The 19835-nt window shown below is 40.8% G+C and overlaps 1 protein-coding gene across 2 annotated transcripts in view; it reads left to right on the forward strand.

Moving 5' to 3' along the window:
- FRAS1 (Fraser extracellular matrix complex subunit 1) overlaps positions 1–19835 on the forward strand; it is a 407808-nt gene that overhangs the window by 167642 nt on the left and 220331 nt on the right. For both annotated transcript variants that reach the window (XM_048211952.2, XM_026509896.4), the window contains 7 exons: positions 1309–1442; positions 8546–8629; positions 10328–10429; positions 10748–10939; positions 15447–15536; positions 17400–17435; positions 18873–19020. In XM_048211952.2, coding sequence (XP_048067909.2) covers positions 1309–1442; positions 8546–8629; positions 10328–10429; positions 10748–10939; positions 15447–15536; positions 17400–17435; positions 18873–19020 — 786 coding nt within the window. The remainder of the gene's footprint in view (positions 1–1308; positions 1443–8545; positions 8630–10327; positions 10430–10747; positions 10940–15446; positions 15537–17399; positions 17436–18872; positions 19021–19835) is intronic.

Raw genomic sequence — 19835 nt, forward strand, 5'->3', positions numbered from 1 at the left:
GTGGTTTTTCTGTCACGTTTTTTATTTGCTATTTAATGCCCTACTCCTTCAGGCATGGGAATACTTGCCAGGTGTTTGGAGATCCCACAGGCACCCCGGACCCCATCCTGCTACTTGGTGCTTAGGGTGCGTGCACTCTCCTAGCACCCACATCCAGGTCCCCGCTGTGGGTGGAGAGTGGCAGTGTTCACACTAATGTAAAATGTTGGGGTCTGGGAGTGAACAGTCAAGAAAGAATTCTTGAGACATCTTCAGTGCAAAAAAAGTGGTTTTATTAAAGCACAGGGAAGGACCCTTGGGCAGAAATCTGCATTGGAATTGTGAGGAGCGACTGATTATACCCTTTCAAGTTGGGAGGGGGTTGGGGATAGCATAAGTCTGTAAGGAATTTGGAAGCAAGGTTTCCAGGACCTTGAAGGGCTGGCTGCTGTTAGGAAAAGGTCATTTATTACTGTCTAGGAATACTTCAGTGATGAGACCCTTCGGATGTGTATCAGTTGGCTATATGCTTGGAGGATGATTGCTAACATATATCTTGGGCAATAAAGATAAAGTTTCCAAAGGGTTTTTTTCTATGTTAAAGAAGGCTTACAGAATCCTGGAGGTTTGGGCTCATGTCAAGCTAAAGTTGCCTTTTGCCTCTAGCAAAGTATTAACATTGAGGCAAAGTATTAACATTGAGGCAGTTAAGTTCCCAGAGGAAAGTCACCCTGCCTGTCTTCAGTATTTGTCAATGGGCTGCAGAAGAAATTTATTTTTTTTCCCTACACTTCTTTTGCCTTTGTTCTCCATATCAGCTGGGTATGGGTTTGGGAGCAAGTGGCTAAGAACCCATCTCAGGAGGGCAGGGAGACAGTGGGATGTGGGACCATGCATGAGCTGAGACTCCACAGGACATGTCATGCTGTCTAACCAGACTCCACTTAGAAAACTCAGAGAGAAAGTTCTTAAGAGCTCCATACAATGGGGCACCTGCGTGGCTGAGTCAGGTAAGCGTCCGACTCTTGATTTCAACTCAGGTCATGATCTCAGGGTTGTGAGATCGAGCCCTTCTTCGGGCTCTGCACTGGGCGTGGGACCTGCTTGGGATTATCTCTCTCCCTCTGCCCTTCCCCATCTCTCTCTCTCTATCTCCCCACCCCCTTTAAAAAACAAACAAACAAAAAAAGAACTCCATAAGGACACTGCAGAGTTTTAACCCCCAACCACAGGGCCCTGTGTGACTGCACTGGCCACACACCCATGCAATCAGCCCTGAGATCAGGACGTGCAGTCCCCCAAGTAATCCTTGTATTTTTGACCTTCCAGAACCTTGTTCCTACGAAGGCCGTGTATTTCAGGATGGGGAAGACTGGCCTTTGAGTCGGTGTGCCAAATGTGTGTGTAGAGATGGGGTCGCCCAGTGCTTCACAGCTCAGTGCCAACCTCTGTTTTGTAACCAGGTAAGGAAGACAGCCTCCAAAGGGATCTTCACTGTTCAGGAACTTGGAGCCTCTCCTGAGGTTGTCAAGGCAGGCCTCCAAAGTACTAGAAACAATAAGCAAAGGCTGTTTTGTTTTCCTTATACTTTTGGAGACCACCTCTGACACATTTCTTTTACCCTTAGAAGCTACAGATAGGTCTAATTACTGGCCATTTAAGCTAATTGCTATGTCGGGAAAGTGAGCCTTGAGGGTACATGCAAAGAAGCTCCCAGCTCCAGTTGCAGATGTAAAAATGTCGAGTTAAACATCTGGAGAAGTCTGTAATCTGATCAGGTATTGTTTCTCAATGCATAGGTGTAGTCTTGCTTTTTAAGACCTATGTGTGTCTTTGAACATGATATCCAGATGTACACGTTTTAATTCTTATAAGATAACAATTCAAATTATTCAGATTTTCTCTGGGGAGCTTTAAAAAATAGTGCATTTTGTTCTTCATTTAAAGTTCATCAGATTTTCAGAACATTAGACTCTTCACACAAATTTAGAAGAGAAAATCAATGGCAAATAAATGTGGTATACATGGTATTTTATATTTTTTTACTCTTCCAGAGGTTTCTATGGATGTTCCTTGGCAGTTGACAGATAACCGCGGAAGGAGTTTGCCTCCAGCCGAAAAATAGCTTATTTTTGATCTAAGGAAAAGCTGGAAGCCAACATTCAGTTGATACAGAGCAGTACTTTGTGTCAAATAAAACAAAATCAATAACATGGCATATTGTGACAATTGGGCAATATTTTCAAAGGCAGACAAAAGGCAATTAGACAAGAAATGCTAAATGCCAAATAAAGGGAAAATGTATCTAATTGAAAGAGTAGATCGTATTACGCACACTACCACAACTACTGCACTCATGTCACATCTCCCAATTCATCACCAAGTCTTCTCCCAGCGCTGAGATTACAAATGAGCCTCTCGGTAGAGCTGCACAGCATCTCACATTCAGAGAACGCTGTAGTGCTGGGGCATTTTGATTTAGCACTTTCCAGGATTCAGTCCCCTTGTGTAGGAAGGGTAATTAAGCAGTTTACCACGATTGCAATAAGGAAAGTGAGAGGAGGCATGGAGGAAACACCACTTTGTGAGCCTTCTACTTTAAATCTTTGAAACCTTAACGGACTTCATGTTAGGGGGGTAGATACTGGATAATGGAAAGTACTAGTTCCGATTTTTGAAAACATTATATATAGCGGGTCCCCTGCGTGGCTCATTCGGTTGAGCGTGGGACTCTTGATTTTGGCTCAGGTCATGATCTCAGGGTCCTGGCATCCAACCCCATGTCAGGCTCCGTGCTCAGCAGGGAGTCTGCTTGAGATTATCTCCTTCTACCCCCGCCAACACCTCCCACCTCCGCACATGCATGGTCTCTCTCTCAAATAAATAATTTTTTTAAAAAAATTAAAAAAAAACATTAAATATAAACTCTAGCTTCAAACATTGCACTCATGTATGGTTTGCATTGATATACATAATTAACTTAAAAAGATGAAATTTGGTACCATACTTCAGAGCTAGTTGATATGCAAGCATTCTGAAGACCTGAAAATTAATTTTTTTGGTTTTTTTTTAAAGATTTTATTTATTTATTTGACAGAGATAGAGACAGCCAGCGAGAGAGGGAACACAAGTAGGGGGAGTGGGAGAGGAAGAAGCAGGCTCACAGCAGAGGAGCCTGATGTGGGGCTCGATCCCATAACGCCGGGATCACGCCCTGAGCCGAAGGCAGACGCTTAACCGCTGTGCCACCCAGGCGCCCCCTGAAAATTGATTTTAATCACCCTTTCATCTTTAAGTTTATATTTTTGCCATGACATATTTTAAAAGAACTCAGATTATTTAGAAATATTTTTCTTGATTTAATATCATTATTAAATATTGGATGTTCTGATGATATAAAGGAGTGTTAAAAAGTTTAGGCTTTTAATGGAAATACCATCACCACTGTCTACCATCTATCATCGTCTCTGTCCTCACCATCACCACATTTTTGGCATTTATTTTGTGCCAAGTATTAATTTTCAGAGCTCCGTAATTCTCATCACAACCCTATTAAGAACTATTATTATCATCCCCTCTTGCCAGTACCTAAAACTGAGGTACAGAGGCTTGAGTGACTTGGTTAAGATACCACAGTTAGGAAGTGTCAGTGCTTCTCACCTAGGCAGTCAGCATTACAACCTCAGCAGATCACACCTGACTCATATTTTTAACCACTATGCTAGATGGCCTTCCAAAATGTTGAGTTACATAGCATTTTTGTATAATAACAATCACAAAAACAATAGTTACTAACAACATTGAACACAATTGCAAGTATCTTATATATATCAACTCATTAAATATTAAAAACAGACAAGTTCATCAGAAGAAATGTATTTCCAGGTCTTGAGCTCTAGAAAAAAATAGATTTTTAATATAAGAGGTTTTTTTTTTTCTTTTAAATTGTAAAAGGAATCTGTACTTATTAAGGAAAGTTTGGAAAATGCAGAAAAGCAGAAAAGGATCATCTATCTATATTTCTTCCATTCAAAAACACCATAATAGATTTTTTTTGGTAATTCATTCCAAATTTTTTGTAGGCAAATATGGATGTATTTGGTTTTTTTCATAGTTATTATCACATTTTAGAAGTTGTTGATGATCTCTGACTAAAGGAGAAATTTCTTATGTTCAAACACGGTATTGTTCCCTTAAGGAGGGATATAAATTCATACCGAAATTTCTTGCTACTTTTGTCTAGATGCCTTGTGAACAGAGCCCTAACCCATCCACATTTTTGTAGCCTCATTAAAATGGTCTGGTTAGTCTCACGAGAGTTGTTCCTGATGATATATTTTTTAAAGTTTTTATTTATTTATTTATTCATTTGAGAGAGAGAGAGAGTGAGTGAGAGAGCACAGGGGGAGAGTGAGAGGAAGAAGCAGGCTTCCCACTGAGTGGAGAGCCCCATGTGGGATTGATCCCAGGACCCTGGGATCATGACCTGAGCCAAAGGCAGAACGCCTCACTGACTGAGCTACCCAGGCACCCCAAATGTTCCTGATGATATTACCAGCAATCTGTTAAATACTATAATTTTCCCATTTCCCAAGTTGATGAATCTGAGTAGGTTGAACTTCATCTCTGGATGTTCTCTTCAAGAAAGATAGAAGATTGGATGTCTTCTTAGCCACCGAGTGTTTGAGAATTATTTTCTTCCCGTCCATATACCTTAGAGCTAATTGTAGAGCTCAAAAATTGGGGACAATCATAATTTTTTCACATCCCAACTCCGTGGGCTCCTTTCCACTGAATCCTGAAATTTAGTGCTGTGGAGAAGCCTGAGGTCTGTCTGCTTTCTATTCCATTTTGTTCAGCTAGTTTTACTCTATTGGATTCTCGCAGGATGTTTCTTTATCTTTATAAATGAAACATTTTTTCAGGGTATTTCTAGGTGAGGTGTCTTTTCACCTTATTGCCTAGAATATGGTGCAGCCCTTTTAGTCTGTATTCCAGTTTTTGAAATGCTTTCTTCAGTTATGGCTTTAATTTAATCATATTCCTTCCAATTATTCTCATTTCTCTAGGAATACTTTGATGATTCTTAGATTGCTCCCCTCTCTTTCCCCCTCATTATCAATCATGCTCTCTTATCATTTTTCACTTTGTGTCTTTCCTCTTCATATGGAGAGAGCTTCTCGAGTTTGTATTTACTACTTCTAATATTGATTTTAATTTGACTATTTCACTTTAATTTTCTTTTAATTCTTCCTTATTTTTCTTCTCATTGGTTCATCTAGTTTTTTTATCCTAAAGCTTCTTCTTTCTTTATTGCTTCCTGCTTCTGTTTAATAGAGACTGCATTTCCATGCATCTTACTGAAGTTGCAAAATAACTTTTAAATCTTTTCTTTTAGATCCTGTAGTATGTAGGATTCAGAAGTCTGCTCTTTCTCTGAATCTTTAGAACATTTTTGTTTTGCTTGCTCTTCAGAGTTTTTCCCAAGTTCCTTTCCTTCTATTTACTCATCCTTGATCAAGAGAAATCTGTTCATATCCACTGCTTGAAAGCTGCAAGGGTAAATGTCCTGCCCCTGGTTAACTCCCCTTCTTGGATCCATAGCCAGATGCTAAGAAAGGTTCATGTCTCCTTGTCTGAGGGGCTGGTGGGTTTTCAGTCAGTGTAGCTCTATTGTACTGAGATTGGATCTTTTCCAACCTCCACTGCCCAACCCTCCTACATTTTGAGTGCATGAAACAAAAAACTATACTCCCCAATTTGCACCGTTGCAAAGGCTCTCTCCTTCTCTCTCGGTGACCATGTGCTTTATCATTTGAGGCATCGTCCTGTCCCCCAACTTTTTATCACTCCCTCTACCTCCTCCAACATACATACTTCCCACTGTTTTCTTTTTCTTTTTTACATTATGGTCTCTGATTAGATGTAGGAAGAAAGATATTGAGGAAGGCGAGGGCTGGCACCTGACTGCCTCTAACAGTAGTGGCCACACATGGGAGGGATGGATCTGGGTTGTGTTTGATATAGAAAGGCAGAGAGTTAGGCAGAATGATGGTTCTTATATCTATTTAGGTTTACACAGAAAAGAAAGGCCATCAAATGTCGAATGTCTTATGCTCAGTGGGACTTCCTTGTAGCCGTGGTAGGAGGTTGGCTGTTTTACTTTTTGGTGGTGAAATTTTCATCTCTTTCTATATCTGCAGTGGTATCATAGCCAGAAAATATTTTATCAAGGGCTGTTAGCCATAATACACTGTAAAATTTTTATCATAAATATTTTTATTTAACGAATATGAAAAACCATAATTAAATATATCCTTAGTGGTAGCCCTACCCCAAATTGTAATAACATTAATTATATATATATTTTTATTCAATTCCTGTGTTTACTGAGGGTGCCATATTAGACCTGGGGTTGGCAGACTTTTTCTGTAAAAGGCCAGATAGCAAGTATTTTCAAGTTTGTGTGCCATTCAGTTGAAATAACTACTCAACTCTGCCATTGTAGCAAAAAAACAGCCATAGATAATATGTAAGTGAGTGGATGTGGCTGTGTTCCAATAAAAGTTTATGGAAACAGGTGGCAGGCTGGATTTGGCCCATGGTCCATTGTTGACTGGCCCCTGTGTAGACTATACATTTGGAAGGGCAAATCTACATAGCCCAGAATAATAGGATTCAGATATATGACAGCAACAAAATACACTGTTGAAAAGTCTTTCCCATTTTTCTGACCCACTTTGCTGTTCATCTTCTTACTTGCATCTCCAGTCTTGCTTATGATGCACCAGCCCAGGTGAGTTCTCGCCTCTCAGTCAGGTAGTTCTCTTGTATCCTGGGATATTTTCTCTTTAAATGCTTTTCGTTCCTGCCCTTATTGATCTGGATTGGTAAAAAAGGATTCTGTTTCCGTCAATAAAATATATAATTAGGTATTGCCAGGAAGAATCAGAAAACTTGATGTTCCTTATACCAACCTTGCTACAAGTAATTCCTTCTTCCCCCATGTTCTCGAGTTGTCTCTGCTACTGTACTTGGGTCTAGTCCATGTCAGTTAAGGTAGACTGATACTAACTGTGCTGATTCCGGATTTGTGATCATTACATCTGTTTCCTGTTTTCCAAGCATTGTGTAAGTTCATTTGTTTACTGCAATAAAATTACTGAATAGTATGACATCAAATATGCCTTTATTTTACTTTCTCACTGAAATTTCATTAAGCTGAAGAGTTCTGAGGTGGAGAAATGCTCAATGATTTCAGTGCATGTCCAATTTTCACATAGTCTATTAAATATCAATGGCCATAGTATTTTCCATATAGAAAAATAAAGAAATAAAACAACCTAAAATAAGAAAACAGTTGTCAGTTTAATCCCAGTGATTCAGTTGTATGAAAGAAATCTCTATTAGATAGTAATGCATTAATGTAACTGTATATCGTTGGGGTAAAGAACTACTGAGATATGACCGGAACTGTCCATAAAAAATTAAATCTCTTTGACCCCCTCCCCTGCCCAAGTACTTTGGCTGCCTTTCTCTTATAGAATGCGTTCCAAAGCAACCACAGTAATAAAATCTCATTTTCTGTTTCTTGTAAGAGAAAGTGAAGGTAATCATTCAGGAGGTATCTTCTGTGTAAGATAAACCACTTCTTAGTCCTTAAAATTTGTCTTATTTTAACCCTCCTTCCTCTGCCTTTAACTTGGCTGCCTTCTTGCCATTCAAAAGGTTGTAGTGGTAAGTCAAGTGAGAAGCTGACTCTTTGGCATTAATGAGGGACTGTTGCTGTGAAAGTTCTCAGGGCAGCGGGGGCAGCGGAGGCAGCGGACATAAATGGTCTGATATTCTGGGGGTGGGAGTGGTAGAGGGGAGAAGTAGGGAGAGGGTGTGGGGGGTTCTTTGGACGTTTAGTCTTTGTCGCCCACTTTGCTCTCATTCCCAAATATCTAGGAATACGATTTTTTTTCATGTTGAGGAGCTCCCTAATACATAAAGATGTGGATTCACATAAAGATGCAAAAGAATAGTGACGTAGCTTATCAAGAGAGAGATGCCTCCATTTTGAGTTTAGCAGTAACTCAGCAGGAGTTTAAGTGCTCTTAAGTGTTGGTATCCTTGGTGCTCTGAAGTCTCTTTCCAACCATTTATCACTTCCATGGTCAGCTGTGTGACCTTGTGCAAGTCACATAACCTCTCTGGTCTTTACTGTTATTGTTTGTAAAGCAAGGATAAGAACATCTACTTCATAGGGTCATGTAAAGCCTTAAAATAGTGCCTGGCAAACACTGAGTACTATTCTTACTGTTATTGTTTTTATTGATGCTTTTGTTTGTTCTTAGGAGAGGATAGGACTTGAGGAATGTGCAAACCTCTTAAGAGTCACAATGACTTTGGAAGTGCTAATTCTTATCAAAGCACCAGGTGACTAATAAATACTAAAGGAGGGGAAATTGCTGTTTATGGATGCTTGAGGCACATGATTGAGTTGGCTATGAATGAAATTTTCCTACTGTTGTGGATTTTATTAATGTCTCCTTTGATGGATTGTTCTTTTTTTGGATGTAAGGATGAAACTATAGTCCGAGTTCCTGGAAAGTGTTGCCCACAGTGCTCTTCCCGATCCTGCTCTGCATCTGGCCAAGTGTACGAGGTAACCTTTGCTGTACCCCCTGTAGGTGTTTTGACATACGTTCTCACACATATGCCCTCCGCCCTTCCAACCACCAGACCTCCCCACCCTCTTGTCTGAGTCTTTGCCAAGATTAGTAACTCGGTACATAAACAGCTTTTTTCTTCTCTTTGTGGAAAGCCTTTATGAAAAAATTAAATTGAAGAGGATTAGAAATATAAAGGAATGTGCTGGCGGGCAGCACCTGGTTCACGAACCTTGGTGAGCTTACTGTTTACACATCTTGAAGGAAGGAAAGGACTATCATTGGTTACTATCAGTTTACACTTAGGCTGGAGGCCCTGGGAATGTCTCTCTGCTTTGGTTGGATTGTATGTACTGATACCCAGAGACAGCTTCCCCCTGCCTTACATTGGCTGGGGGGGGGGGGCAGGGGGGAGAGACATGGGGGGTGGGGAGAGAGGGAAAGGAGGGGAGAAGCTAGTGGTGGTGGAACCTGCACATTTGAAAGTACTATTGGAACAATCTAGATAACTGTGCCTAACACACAACAGGCACCAAATAAAAATGAGTTCAACAAATTGAATGAATGAATGAATGAATATTCTGTCTTAGGAGTGTGCCGCTGAGCCAAAAGAAGGTTACATTATTCAAAAGCAAAGAACATATAAAAAACAAACCCAACTACTTCCCTTTGCTTGCCAGCCACTCTAAAGAAGACTAAATAGGAGTTGGAATTATGACTCTCAGTGAGAATCTGAAATGGAGTATTAGGGAACGAAGGCCACAAATTCTAGATGGGTCCCTTGAAATCTGAATGAACGTAACTAATCAGGAAAGGACTTTTGTGTGTACTAGATCTGTGTTGTCCCATACAATAGCCACATATGTGCCCGGTTAATTTCTCTTGGGAGAGATAGCTTTATATCTATTGTGATGTCCTTGGTTGCAAGTAACAGAAATACTCCTCTAAAAGTGGCTAAAATGAAAACATTTATTATCTCATATGACAAGAAGTCCAGAGGTAGGGTGGTTGTAGGGTTGATCAACTCAGGTCTTTATGATGTCTTCAAGGATCGAAGGATCCTTTTTCAGTCTTTCCACCCTGCCATCTGCAGCATGTTGGTGTTTGCTTTCTGTCTTGTCCCCTCATGTCCCCAAGGTGGCTTCCTCGAGACTAGCTCATCCACACACAATCATTACTAAAGGCTGGTGGGGAAAAGGGATGGCTTTTCTTCTTTTATGGGGGCAGAAGAGTCTTTTCTTTGACCTCCATTGCTCTAGCAAACTTCCCTTGAGGTCTCCTTGGTTAGGACTGGGACAATGCCTTTACCCTAACTGCAAGGGGAGCTGGGTCTTCCGGCAAAGAAGAAGAGCTAAGAAAGAGCACTCATTAGGCAGCCAACAGGGTCTTCTTATTAATCTTGATGTTCCAGGGCCCCTTTGTGCCTGGCAGAGAGCAGGCCCTCAACGCATCTGTGGAATGAATACAGTTGAATAAAAATGAATGCAGAGTTCCTTTTGGACAGTTCCTTTTGAAATAGTTCCTTATTGACTTTTTTCTTAGAGGTGTTGCTGCCTAAATGATATCATTTCTCAGGAGTACATTCAATGTGGCTCAATTAAAAATTATAATAAAAAATTGTGTGTCTTATGGGCCCATGTTTCTATTTGATGTATGTGACACTTGATTTTCCACTTTGTCCTTTCTTTACTCAGCATGGTGAGCAGTGGGATGAAAATGCTTGTACCACGTGTATATGTGACGAGGGTGAGGTCAGGTGCCACAAAGAGGCCTGCCCTCCACTACGATGTGAAAAGGTACTTGAGAGAGTGTGGCTTGGTTTTCAAAGCTTTATCTTGGGTCATTTGAGAAATGCATTTTTCAGTCCAGTGTGTCTTTTGAGGGAATTGAATTTTTTTTGATATTCAGAAATATTGGATAAAAATATGAAAGACCTGTTTTCTTGGAAGGAGGGCTGAGGTAGAGAGGAACTTGCCTCAGCTGGGTTAGGTTGGGCAGTGGGGGGAAAGGAGCAGCATACAGTGTTGGCCTTTTATGTCCTTCTCCCCCATGGGTTCAGATGTTTTCGAACTCTCTTGAGAACTGCCCTTTACCCGCCATCTTTGTTTCTTCAGGGTCAGAGCAGGGCTCAGCGTCCCGGGGAATGCTGTGAGGAATGTGTGTCTCCTGCGGGAAGTTGCTCCCACAATGGGATCGTGCGGTACCAGGATGAAATGTGGAAGGGCTCGGCTTGCGAGTTCTGCATGTGTGACCATGGCCAAGTGATCTGCCGGACTGGGGAGTGCGCCAAAGTGGAGTGTGCCCAGGTAAGAAGCCAAGGCATTTCCACTTGGACTGTTAGCAGTTCTCTCCAATGGGATAGGTGGTCCCTCACCTGTGCCTTACTTTCTGGCAGCAGCAGAGGCGACAGCCAGGTTGACCGCCCACATTTCACAGAGCCTTCTAGCACAAAGATTCTGTGGTGTAAAATAAATGTCACGATTTGTTCAGAATGGCTTGGAACAGCCCCCTGAAGCTTTTAGTTCTCAGTGCATCTGGTCCGATTGGAAGCCCTGAGCCAGAGACATGAAAGGGAAGGACATGATATGGGACATTAGCCTATCAGTCAGCGCAGCTGGACCTCATGGCTGGTGGCCTGCCCAGCTTGCTATGGTTGTGAAACAGAGGTCGGCAGGTGCTCCCATGGCCAGCTTCTGTTGCAGGTCCTACTGGCAGCATTTAGCAGAAAGGAGAGCCAGCACCTAGGAGCCGCTTCTGTAGATCAGGAAAGAAAGTAAAATGTTTTTGTTTTTGTTTTAAAAGAGAGAGGGGGGGAACCTCATAAATAATTAACTCGGATGACCTCTGTTGACTTCTGCTGTCTGCAGAATTTCTAGAAGCTTCTAACAAAGCAACCTCTGTTTGGACTATAGATGTATATTGTAGGGAAATTGCTTCTTCTTCTTTTTTTTTTTTTTTTCCTCTTTGAACTCAATTTTGACCCATTGCAAAACAAATTGCTTTGAAAGTTGTCTCCTTCTCCCTCACCGCTCCCATCCGCCCCACCAATTTCCCGCAGGGTTGTGAACTTGAGTAGATGAGGGAAACTCAGACGATCTGAAGCACTGGATGTCTGTGAAGGCATTTTTCTTTCTAGTTCTTCTCCCCCACATCTCAGCTCCTCTTAACACCGAGCCCGAGAAGGAACAACGTTTCAAACAGGGCTGTCAATGACAGGGTGATTTTTCATTTTGCCTCCTCCTTCTGCGTCTTGGCAGAGCTGAAACGTATTTAGGCAAAGAGGGTCTTGCTTTTTGCAGATTTATTTCCCCCCACACGCCTTTTCATTTCTTTTCCTTCTTTATGTCAGGGGAGTCAGAATGGTTGGACGAAGATGAGAAAAACCCCAGTCAGGGCCCTTGTTTTTCTCCTTCTCTCTCAGGCTGAGGCTGGGCTTCCTGGCCTCGCCAGACTGCTGGGAGGATGCTGTGTTATTTTCTAAGATCTTAATTTGCCGAATAATATCCCAGGGTTTATGGAAAATATGGGAGAAGTGATTCTGGTAGGGTGGCTCCTTTAACCACCTATTTTCAGTTAAGTCTGAGCAAAGATTCTCAATCACAGATAATAATTTGACCCATTGTCCCCAGTGCCAATGCATTTCCAAGTGCCTGCTGTCCTCTATGACACCTACCTGTGGCCCCATGTACCAGGTCTTCTTCCCTGTTCTTAGGAAAAATGGGGAGCAACAGCTGAGGTACATGGAGAGGGCCTTGGTTCCCCTCCAGTCACCCCCCAGCACTGCCTGTTTCCCACTCCCACCCCATCCTCTCTGTTATAAACTGAGGAGTTCTAATGCCTTTCGCCCATTTCTCCAGGTCTTTAGTCAACTAAACTGGTGTCTTCCAGGTGACATCTGTGTTTCCAAATGTTGTTGAAGGCACTGGGTTCTGAACTGGAAATACTACCAGAAGTGAAATTTTAACCAAAATAGAATCTTACCAAAAATATCCCTTAGCCCTCTTTCTGTACCATTATTTCTGTAAATAGCTCTGTGAGCACCTGGAGTACAAACTTCCTAACTTCTGCTTAGCTTGGAGATAAAAAGATGAATAAGACACATTCTAATCTGAAGAGTTCCCAGGCTTTCGGGGAAAGCCAGATATATCAACAGAAATCACAATATGCGGTGGTACCAACGATGACGGAAATATGAATGAAAATGCATTAGAAGCATCTGGAGAAAATGACCAGAGTCTGCTGAGGGGAGCAGTGCAAGTGCTCTGTTGGTATTTTTATTCAATTCTACCCCACTTTCTGCCTTTCCTAGAATATCAAGGTCATTTGATTCCTGGATGCCAAGGATAGATTAGGTCTAAGTGTATGCACATCCACAAAGAGGCAGAAAAGTCAACTTCTAGAAGAGCAGACAGAACTGTACACGTTCACCATTGTAATAATGAATCACACTGGTTATCAACAGCAATGTTCTGAGTAGCGTGGAAATCAGCACATAATTTTCCTTAGTTAAAAAAGGAGAAAATGGCATGGCCTTTGTTTTTGATGTATTCCACCAAATCCCTAGCCATCGAAACACAAATACCTCAATAGTAAAATAGCACAGTATGAAGATTTTCATTTTTTCCATATTTTGTGTTATCTTTGAACGTGAATTCAGATGGAGAGGTCAAAGTACTTTTTTTTAAAGGACCTGGCGTTCACACATGGGGCTTAAAATGGTGGTGGTGAGGGGGGGTAGGATCGAAGCTTATCGCAAAATGCATGGAAGGGGGTGGGCACACCGTAAGTGTGAGGTGCCTTTCCCTTCTCCAGTGGAGGAAAATTCCCTCAAAGGAGTGTTTCCTTTTCCAATGGGCAAGCTAGTGGAATCACACCGTCTTTGGTCTGGTGGGTGGATGTTGGTGTGATTCAGTGAGGGAGGGGTTCGCAGATTCCATCTGGCCTGCGCAGCAGAATCTTCTTAAAAAGAGAAGAATTAGTTTTGTTCCGCAAAGCAATTTTTCTCAAAGCAAAAGTCAAATGCTAATGGGAGAAGCTCCCCACCGCAGTGAACTGCCGCAGTTCTGGGCATCCAGGCTTCTTCTATAAATAGCAAATCTATTTAGAACTCCCTCCCTCACCAAAACCGAATCGTTGCTCCCCAGCAGCAAGGCCCGCTGTTATTTACAGTAGCGTTGGAAGCCTCGGAACAGCCCCCCTCCTGGCCTTACTGGGATGAGACAGGCTGCCTTTTTGGTTTTGTCTCTACAGATAGTGGTCACTCAAGAAGCATTCATGCATTTTCCCTTTAACCTTTAATAGAAGTACACATACTCTGTCTCGTTTTAAAAAAACATTGTTTTTAAGCAACTTAGATTACATGCATATAAACCCCTTTATTGCTTTGAAAGCAAATTTCGCTGTTTCTGGATGAGGCCTGCACCACCAGCTGATTTGTCACCTTTCTGCAAAACAATTTATATGTAAATACGCCCGCTCTCTATAGCACCTGCCGCAATGCCCTGGCCTCTGATTGGCATTCCATTTTGATGGACAGTGATCTATACACGACTCCTTTCTTCTTGAAATCAGTTTTTAGACACTGTAAAAAGTTATGATCAAAAAAAGTTACAATCATTCATGTATTTTTGTATTCCTTTTAAAAGTTTCTATTTCCCTTCATTAACATAATACATATTCATTTTAGAAAATTGATACTCAAGAGAAATAGAAGAGACTCTAAAATCCACCCATCATGCTGCAATTCATAGACAACTAGTGCTTTTATTTTATATATTTTTAGTGCACAGTGTTTTTAAACATAAAATATCCCTGGGATTATTCTGTTGCACAATTTCACATTATTCAATTTTTACCTAACATGGTTTCTGCACCTTAAATGTAATGCAGATCCCAAATTAAATAATGTCTTGATTTAAAGAAACATCACCATTCTTTAGAAAGAAGATCTATCTTTAGAAAGTGGAAAGTGCTTTAAAGAATACTCTTTCGCCTATAGATATTAGATGTTAGTATATGCATATGAAAAATTGTAAACAGAGATTGTATTTTTCACAGCAGATTCCCTGGGAGGTTGGCTTGCAGTGGAATTATACTTTCTAAGTAATAGAATTTATAATTATTTAATTTTTTATAGTAAGCATTGTTATTTTATAATAGAAATAAAAATGATGAAATTATTAATATTGGGAAGTTAAAATAATAAGACTTTAGAAGTTAAGCGTCTACCTTCTCAGTGTGACCTTTTTTTCCTTCTTCTTATAATTAATTTAAAAAATAGTGATTATGTGAGTTGGATAACAGTTTCAGAATATTGAATAAAAATTAGTTTTCTGCTGTTTAATTTATGCCTGAGACTACATCTGTGCAGAAAGGCATGTATCTGATTTTGTATTCAAGGAAAAGGGTTGGTTTGATTTGAACACTGTTAATGAAACCAAATCACAATTTCAAACCTTGTAGATTTAAGATAGCCTGATCCTTTTCTGAAATGGTAACTTTCCAAGACTACAACAATTAACAATCTTGGCCATTCTGATTCACATGAGCTCCTGGTCATGGGTGGGGATCGATGGAGGGATCTGTGCACAAGTATCACAAGAGCTGGTATGAAAAAGCATTTGGAGGGGTGAGCTGCATGGCCAAGATTGTCCATGGGAAGACAACACGGGAAAAGGGAATAGGCAGGGGGCCAAAGCCAAGGGTGTGCTACGGTTTTTCATTCCAGTCAGGGAATCCAGCTGTTTTGCAATTTTGCACTGCTACCTAGAGATGGTAATTTGATATGTGCCTCTGCAATCCTTGCTTCTACAGGGTGAAGAATTAATTCACTTAGATGGAAAATGCTGCCCTGAATGCATTTCAAAGAATGGATACTGTGTTCATGAAGAAAATGCAGAATTTGTGAGTATCAGCCTAATGACTGGAGACTATTAAAAATTAATAATTCAAAATTAGTTTAATGAGGGGCCATTACCTTCTCATATCTTTTAACCATTCATTTGTTCAACAGATGGGATTGCCTGTCTTCTGTGTGCCAGGTACTAGAGACACAGAAGCAAAAAGCAAACAGAGTCCCTGTTCTGGTGGTGAGCTTATGCTCTGGTGTGGGGACACAGAGGACAGAAGCCTGCCCACATCAGGGGGTGGCAAGTACCGCACAGAGAACAGAGCAGCTAGAGAGTCACTGGGGGGAGGGGAGTGCTTTTTTACATAAGGTGGTTGGGGAAGTCTCTCATGTGGAGAAATTTGAGCAAAACCTAAAAGAAGTGAGGGAGCAAGCCCCATGGAGACCGGGGAGAGAAAATGTGCTAGGGAGACAGGCCAGCAAATGCAAAGGACTGAAATAGAGGTGTGTGTGCTGTGTTCAACAACAAAGAAAGTGAATATGGCTGGCACCAAGTGAATGAGGGGGAAAGGATTCGACGGTAGGTCTCTAGGTAGCCTGGACGCCGAGGTTTTACCCTGACACACACAGGCGCTGTGTGAGCTTTGAGCGGCTGTGCTATGATCCGGCTTACTTGTGAAAGGGTCTCTTGGGCCACTCTGCAGGCAAGTGACGGAAGGGGGCGAGACTGGAAGTTGGTGGTCTGCTTGGAAGGTCTTCAACAGTAGTCCAGAGGTGGTGATGGTGTTTTGGTCTGGGGAGGAAGTGATAGAAAGTGATCAGGCTCTTGATTTATCTTGTGGGTAGAATTGAAAGGATTTTGAGGGGCCCAAAATTTCATTTGCTAAGGTTTTATTTCTAAGTCTGCACTTTTAAAAATTACGTACCCAAAGGAAAAAATATTTATCGTAATTTCTTCAAATTTGCTCTATCTATATAGCCCGTATTTTCCACATGGAGTTTTGATAAATCGTGTTCTAAAAAATAGGCCAGTTGAACATCAAGACAACTGCTTCATTGACCAATCAGAGCAAGATGATAAGAATTGGGATTAAGTCCTTTGATCCCTACGTACTTTTTCTTCGTGATTTGGGAAAATTGCATCTGTCAACCTGTATCTGCAGGGGAGAGAGCGCTGTGTAGGGTTAACAGTGCAGGTTTTAAGTTCAAATATCTACTTTGCCACATATGGTCTATAACCTTGGACAAGTTACTTAATCCTCATCTGTGAAGAAGGGATAACAATAGTACTTACTTTATGGGGCGATTGAGATAATACCTGTAAAGAACCGTGCCTGGCACATTTCAAAAAAAAAAGAAGCTAAAAAAATGGCATCGTTATTATGCTGTTGGCATTGTTTCATAAGTGGTTTATAACTTAGTCATCCTTGTTTCTTAAGAATGTAGGAGATTAAAGTCTGCCTATAAATGTTGAATTTCTATTTTCTCAATCATAGTATCAATTTTCCTACCTGTTTTTGAGGTAAATTAAGCCAGGTGTAATTAAAGAAAAGCAAGTTGTTTTAAATGGGTCTAAATCCCCGTGAATAATGCTGTGGTACCTTACGAGACTGAAGAGTTTGCCCCTACAGGCTTAGATCTCTTGACTGTGAAGTCCTTCATGTTGAAGCAAATCGAAGTCAAGTGCTTAAGTACAAAGTGAGAATAAGAATTCAAAAAATATTTCCGCGGCATGTTGTCTTCACCTCCTATCATATGCTTTTCTTGTTTTTTGACATATATAGATTTTTTTTTCTATTCATAACGAATGAAGTTGCATGTTACTTGGGCAAAATGGATAAGTCTTAAATGAGAAAATAAATAGATCAGCCTAATGGTGTTTTTAGTGGTATAATAAATACATTTCTCTTTGTTCCTAGATATCCTCAAATGCAAGTGAAGTTAAGCGTATTCCAGTAAGTATAGATTTTTGACTTGTACACAGATATTGATAGAATTGTTCTAAGCAACGATCTGCATAAACTGTCCTGGCGAACCTTAATGTTGTAGTATTTCTGACAGTCATGCTTGATAGCACCGTGGTCCAGTTAATGATAACTAAGACTTTGACTCATTGAAACTTTTGCTTCTTCCTTTACCCTATTTCCCCCCCCCAATTGATAATTAATACTTCTCCCACTACAAGTTCCTACACGTACCTTTCCCTTTTTTGTGATGATTTTCTCCTGATTGTTTCTGGCCTAGAAAATTCAGTTTAACCATCAGTGCAATTTCATGTTCCTCAAAACAGTGAGAGCTTTTGGGGTTTGGGAGTATTAGTTCCCCAAAACAAAGCTGAGTGTTCATTCTTTCAAGGTTTTTTGCCAGACAACATTGTATGGTTTCTTTTTAAGGGAAAGTGCAAGCACGTTTGTTCACAGAAACAAGCTTATATTTTGGAAGCTATAGAATAAGGGGGCTGGGAATCTAGTCTGCCTTGAAATGGAAGAAAAGCCCTTCTGCGTTCTCAAGATAATAGTCCTGATTTTGCTAACATTGTCATTGATTTTTGCTAACTATGGCCACATTAATCGTTTGGGATGTTCAACATCAGTTGGCTAATAAATATTTTATCAAATATTTATATTATCATATGCTCTAATATTTTCCCCCATTTTACCTCCTTCCTCACCCCAAAACATTCTGGTAGGAACCTTTGTCTCTTTCCTATCTCCAGGGTGAGTGGGATGGATAGTGAGCAAAAAGGAATTGCTCTTTATAATTCACTTTGAATTCTCCATCAAAGTACTAATGTTTATTACCATAATTTGCTTGGCTGAAAGGAATATTTTAACATGAGAAAGCCCATGGCACATCTACCGCCCACTAAAAGTGGTCATGCAAGAGCTGTCATTTTAAGACTATAATGACTCTACTGTTACTCTTACTGGAGTAACCGTAAGGAAATTCAGGGCTGTAACCAGCTTCCCACTGTTATTATAGAGATTGTGTGTAATCTACCTGCTAATCACTAGGTACATAGTAATCCCCTCTGGTGTTCTTTGGTGAGATAGATTTAGGTACATAGTAATCCCCTCTGGTGTTCTTTGGTGAGATAGACTGAAAACAAGTGTTATAGGCTACTTGCTTATTCCAGGAGCCCCAGAATGCTTTCGCAGTTTATCTGTCTGCCTGGGTTCTACGTTAAAATAAATCAATTATAAACAAAGAAGGAGAAATATTTTCCTTTTTAATTTATAACTCGTCAATTACTGTCCTGTTTCAGTTAGGTTTGCATGGTAGTGAGCAGGACCTTCAGTTTGTCCCTTATGGAAATTCTGAGTTCTCCACCAGCAAACCGTCTTCTGAACTTTTGCAATTCTGATAGCGTCATTCTTTACTGTTTCGCACAGGAGGGGGAGAAGTGGGAGGATGGCCCTTGCAAGGTGTGTGAGTGCCGGGGCTCTCAGGTCACTTGCTACGAGCCCTCTTGCTCACCGTGTCCAGTGGCCACGCTAGCCCAGGTGGTGAAGGGACGGTGCTGTCCAGATTGTACGTCAGGTGGGTCCGTGTCTGATTCATTTCTGCCGAGATATTTTTTTTTTTTTAAAGATTTTATTTATTTATTCGACAGAGAGAGAGACAGCCAGCGAGAGAGGGAACACAAGCAGGGGGAGTGGGAGAGGAAGAAGCAGGCTCCTAGCGGAGGAGCCTGATGCGGGGCTCAATCCCGGAACGCCGGGATCACGCCCTGAGCCGAAGGCAGACGCTTAACCGCTGTGCCACCCAGGCGCTCCTCTGCCGAGATATTTTTACTGTCAAAAAATTTTGAGAGATCTTCTTTTTCCCTTCTTGCTTTTTTTTTTTTTTTTTAATCACCTACTGGGTTGGTTGGTTGGTTGGTTAGTTCCTTGCTAAATTTTTCTGACAAATGATGTTACTAAATCTTTGTCTATATATTTGCCAAACTCAGCAGATTATGGGTATGTGATCTTGGACAAGTCATTGACCCTCTCTAAATCTTAATTGCCTCGTTGGTAAAATGTGCCTTATTTCTACCTTGAAAAAATTATTATGGATATCAAATAACACAAAGTTTGGAAACTTGTAAAGGCAAATATATGTATTAGGACTGTTCCATTGTTGAAGCTATAAGAACAATTTCTGAAAGTTTGTTACAGGTGTCCATTTTTTTTTAAGGTGAGCTATTAAACAGATGGTTCCTTTTGGAGTTCTCAAATGCGTTTTTGAAGTTTAAAGACTCATTAATTTCTTCCAAAAGAAAATTTTATCTACTTGTTCTGCAACTCTGCTTTCGAATCACCTGGGGTTGAATTAGTTTCAGTTAATAATTGTTGGCAAGCACTGGCGCTGCT

Source organism: Ursus arctos, unplaced genomic scaffold (genome assembly GCF_023065955.2).
Source record: "Ursus arctos isolate Adak ecotype North America unplaced genomic scaffold, UrsArc2.0 scaffold_9, whole genome shotgun sequence".
Classification (NCBI taxonomy): domain Eukaryota; kingdom Metazoa; phylum Chordata; class Mammalia; order Carnivora; family Ursidae; genus Ursus; species Ursus arctos.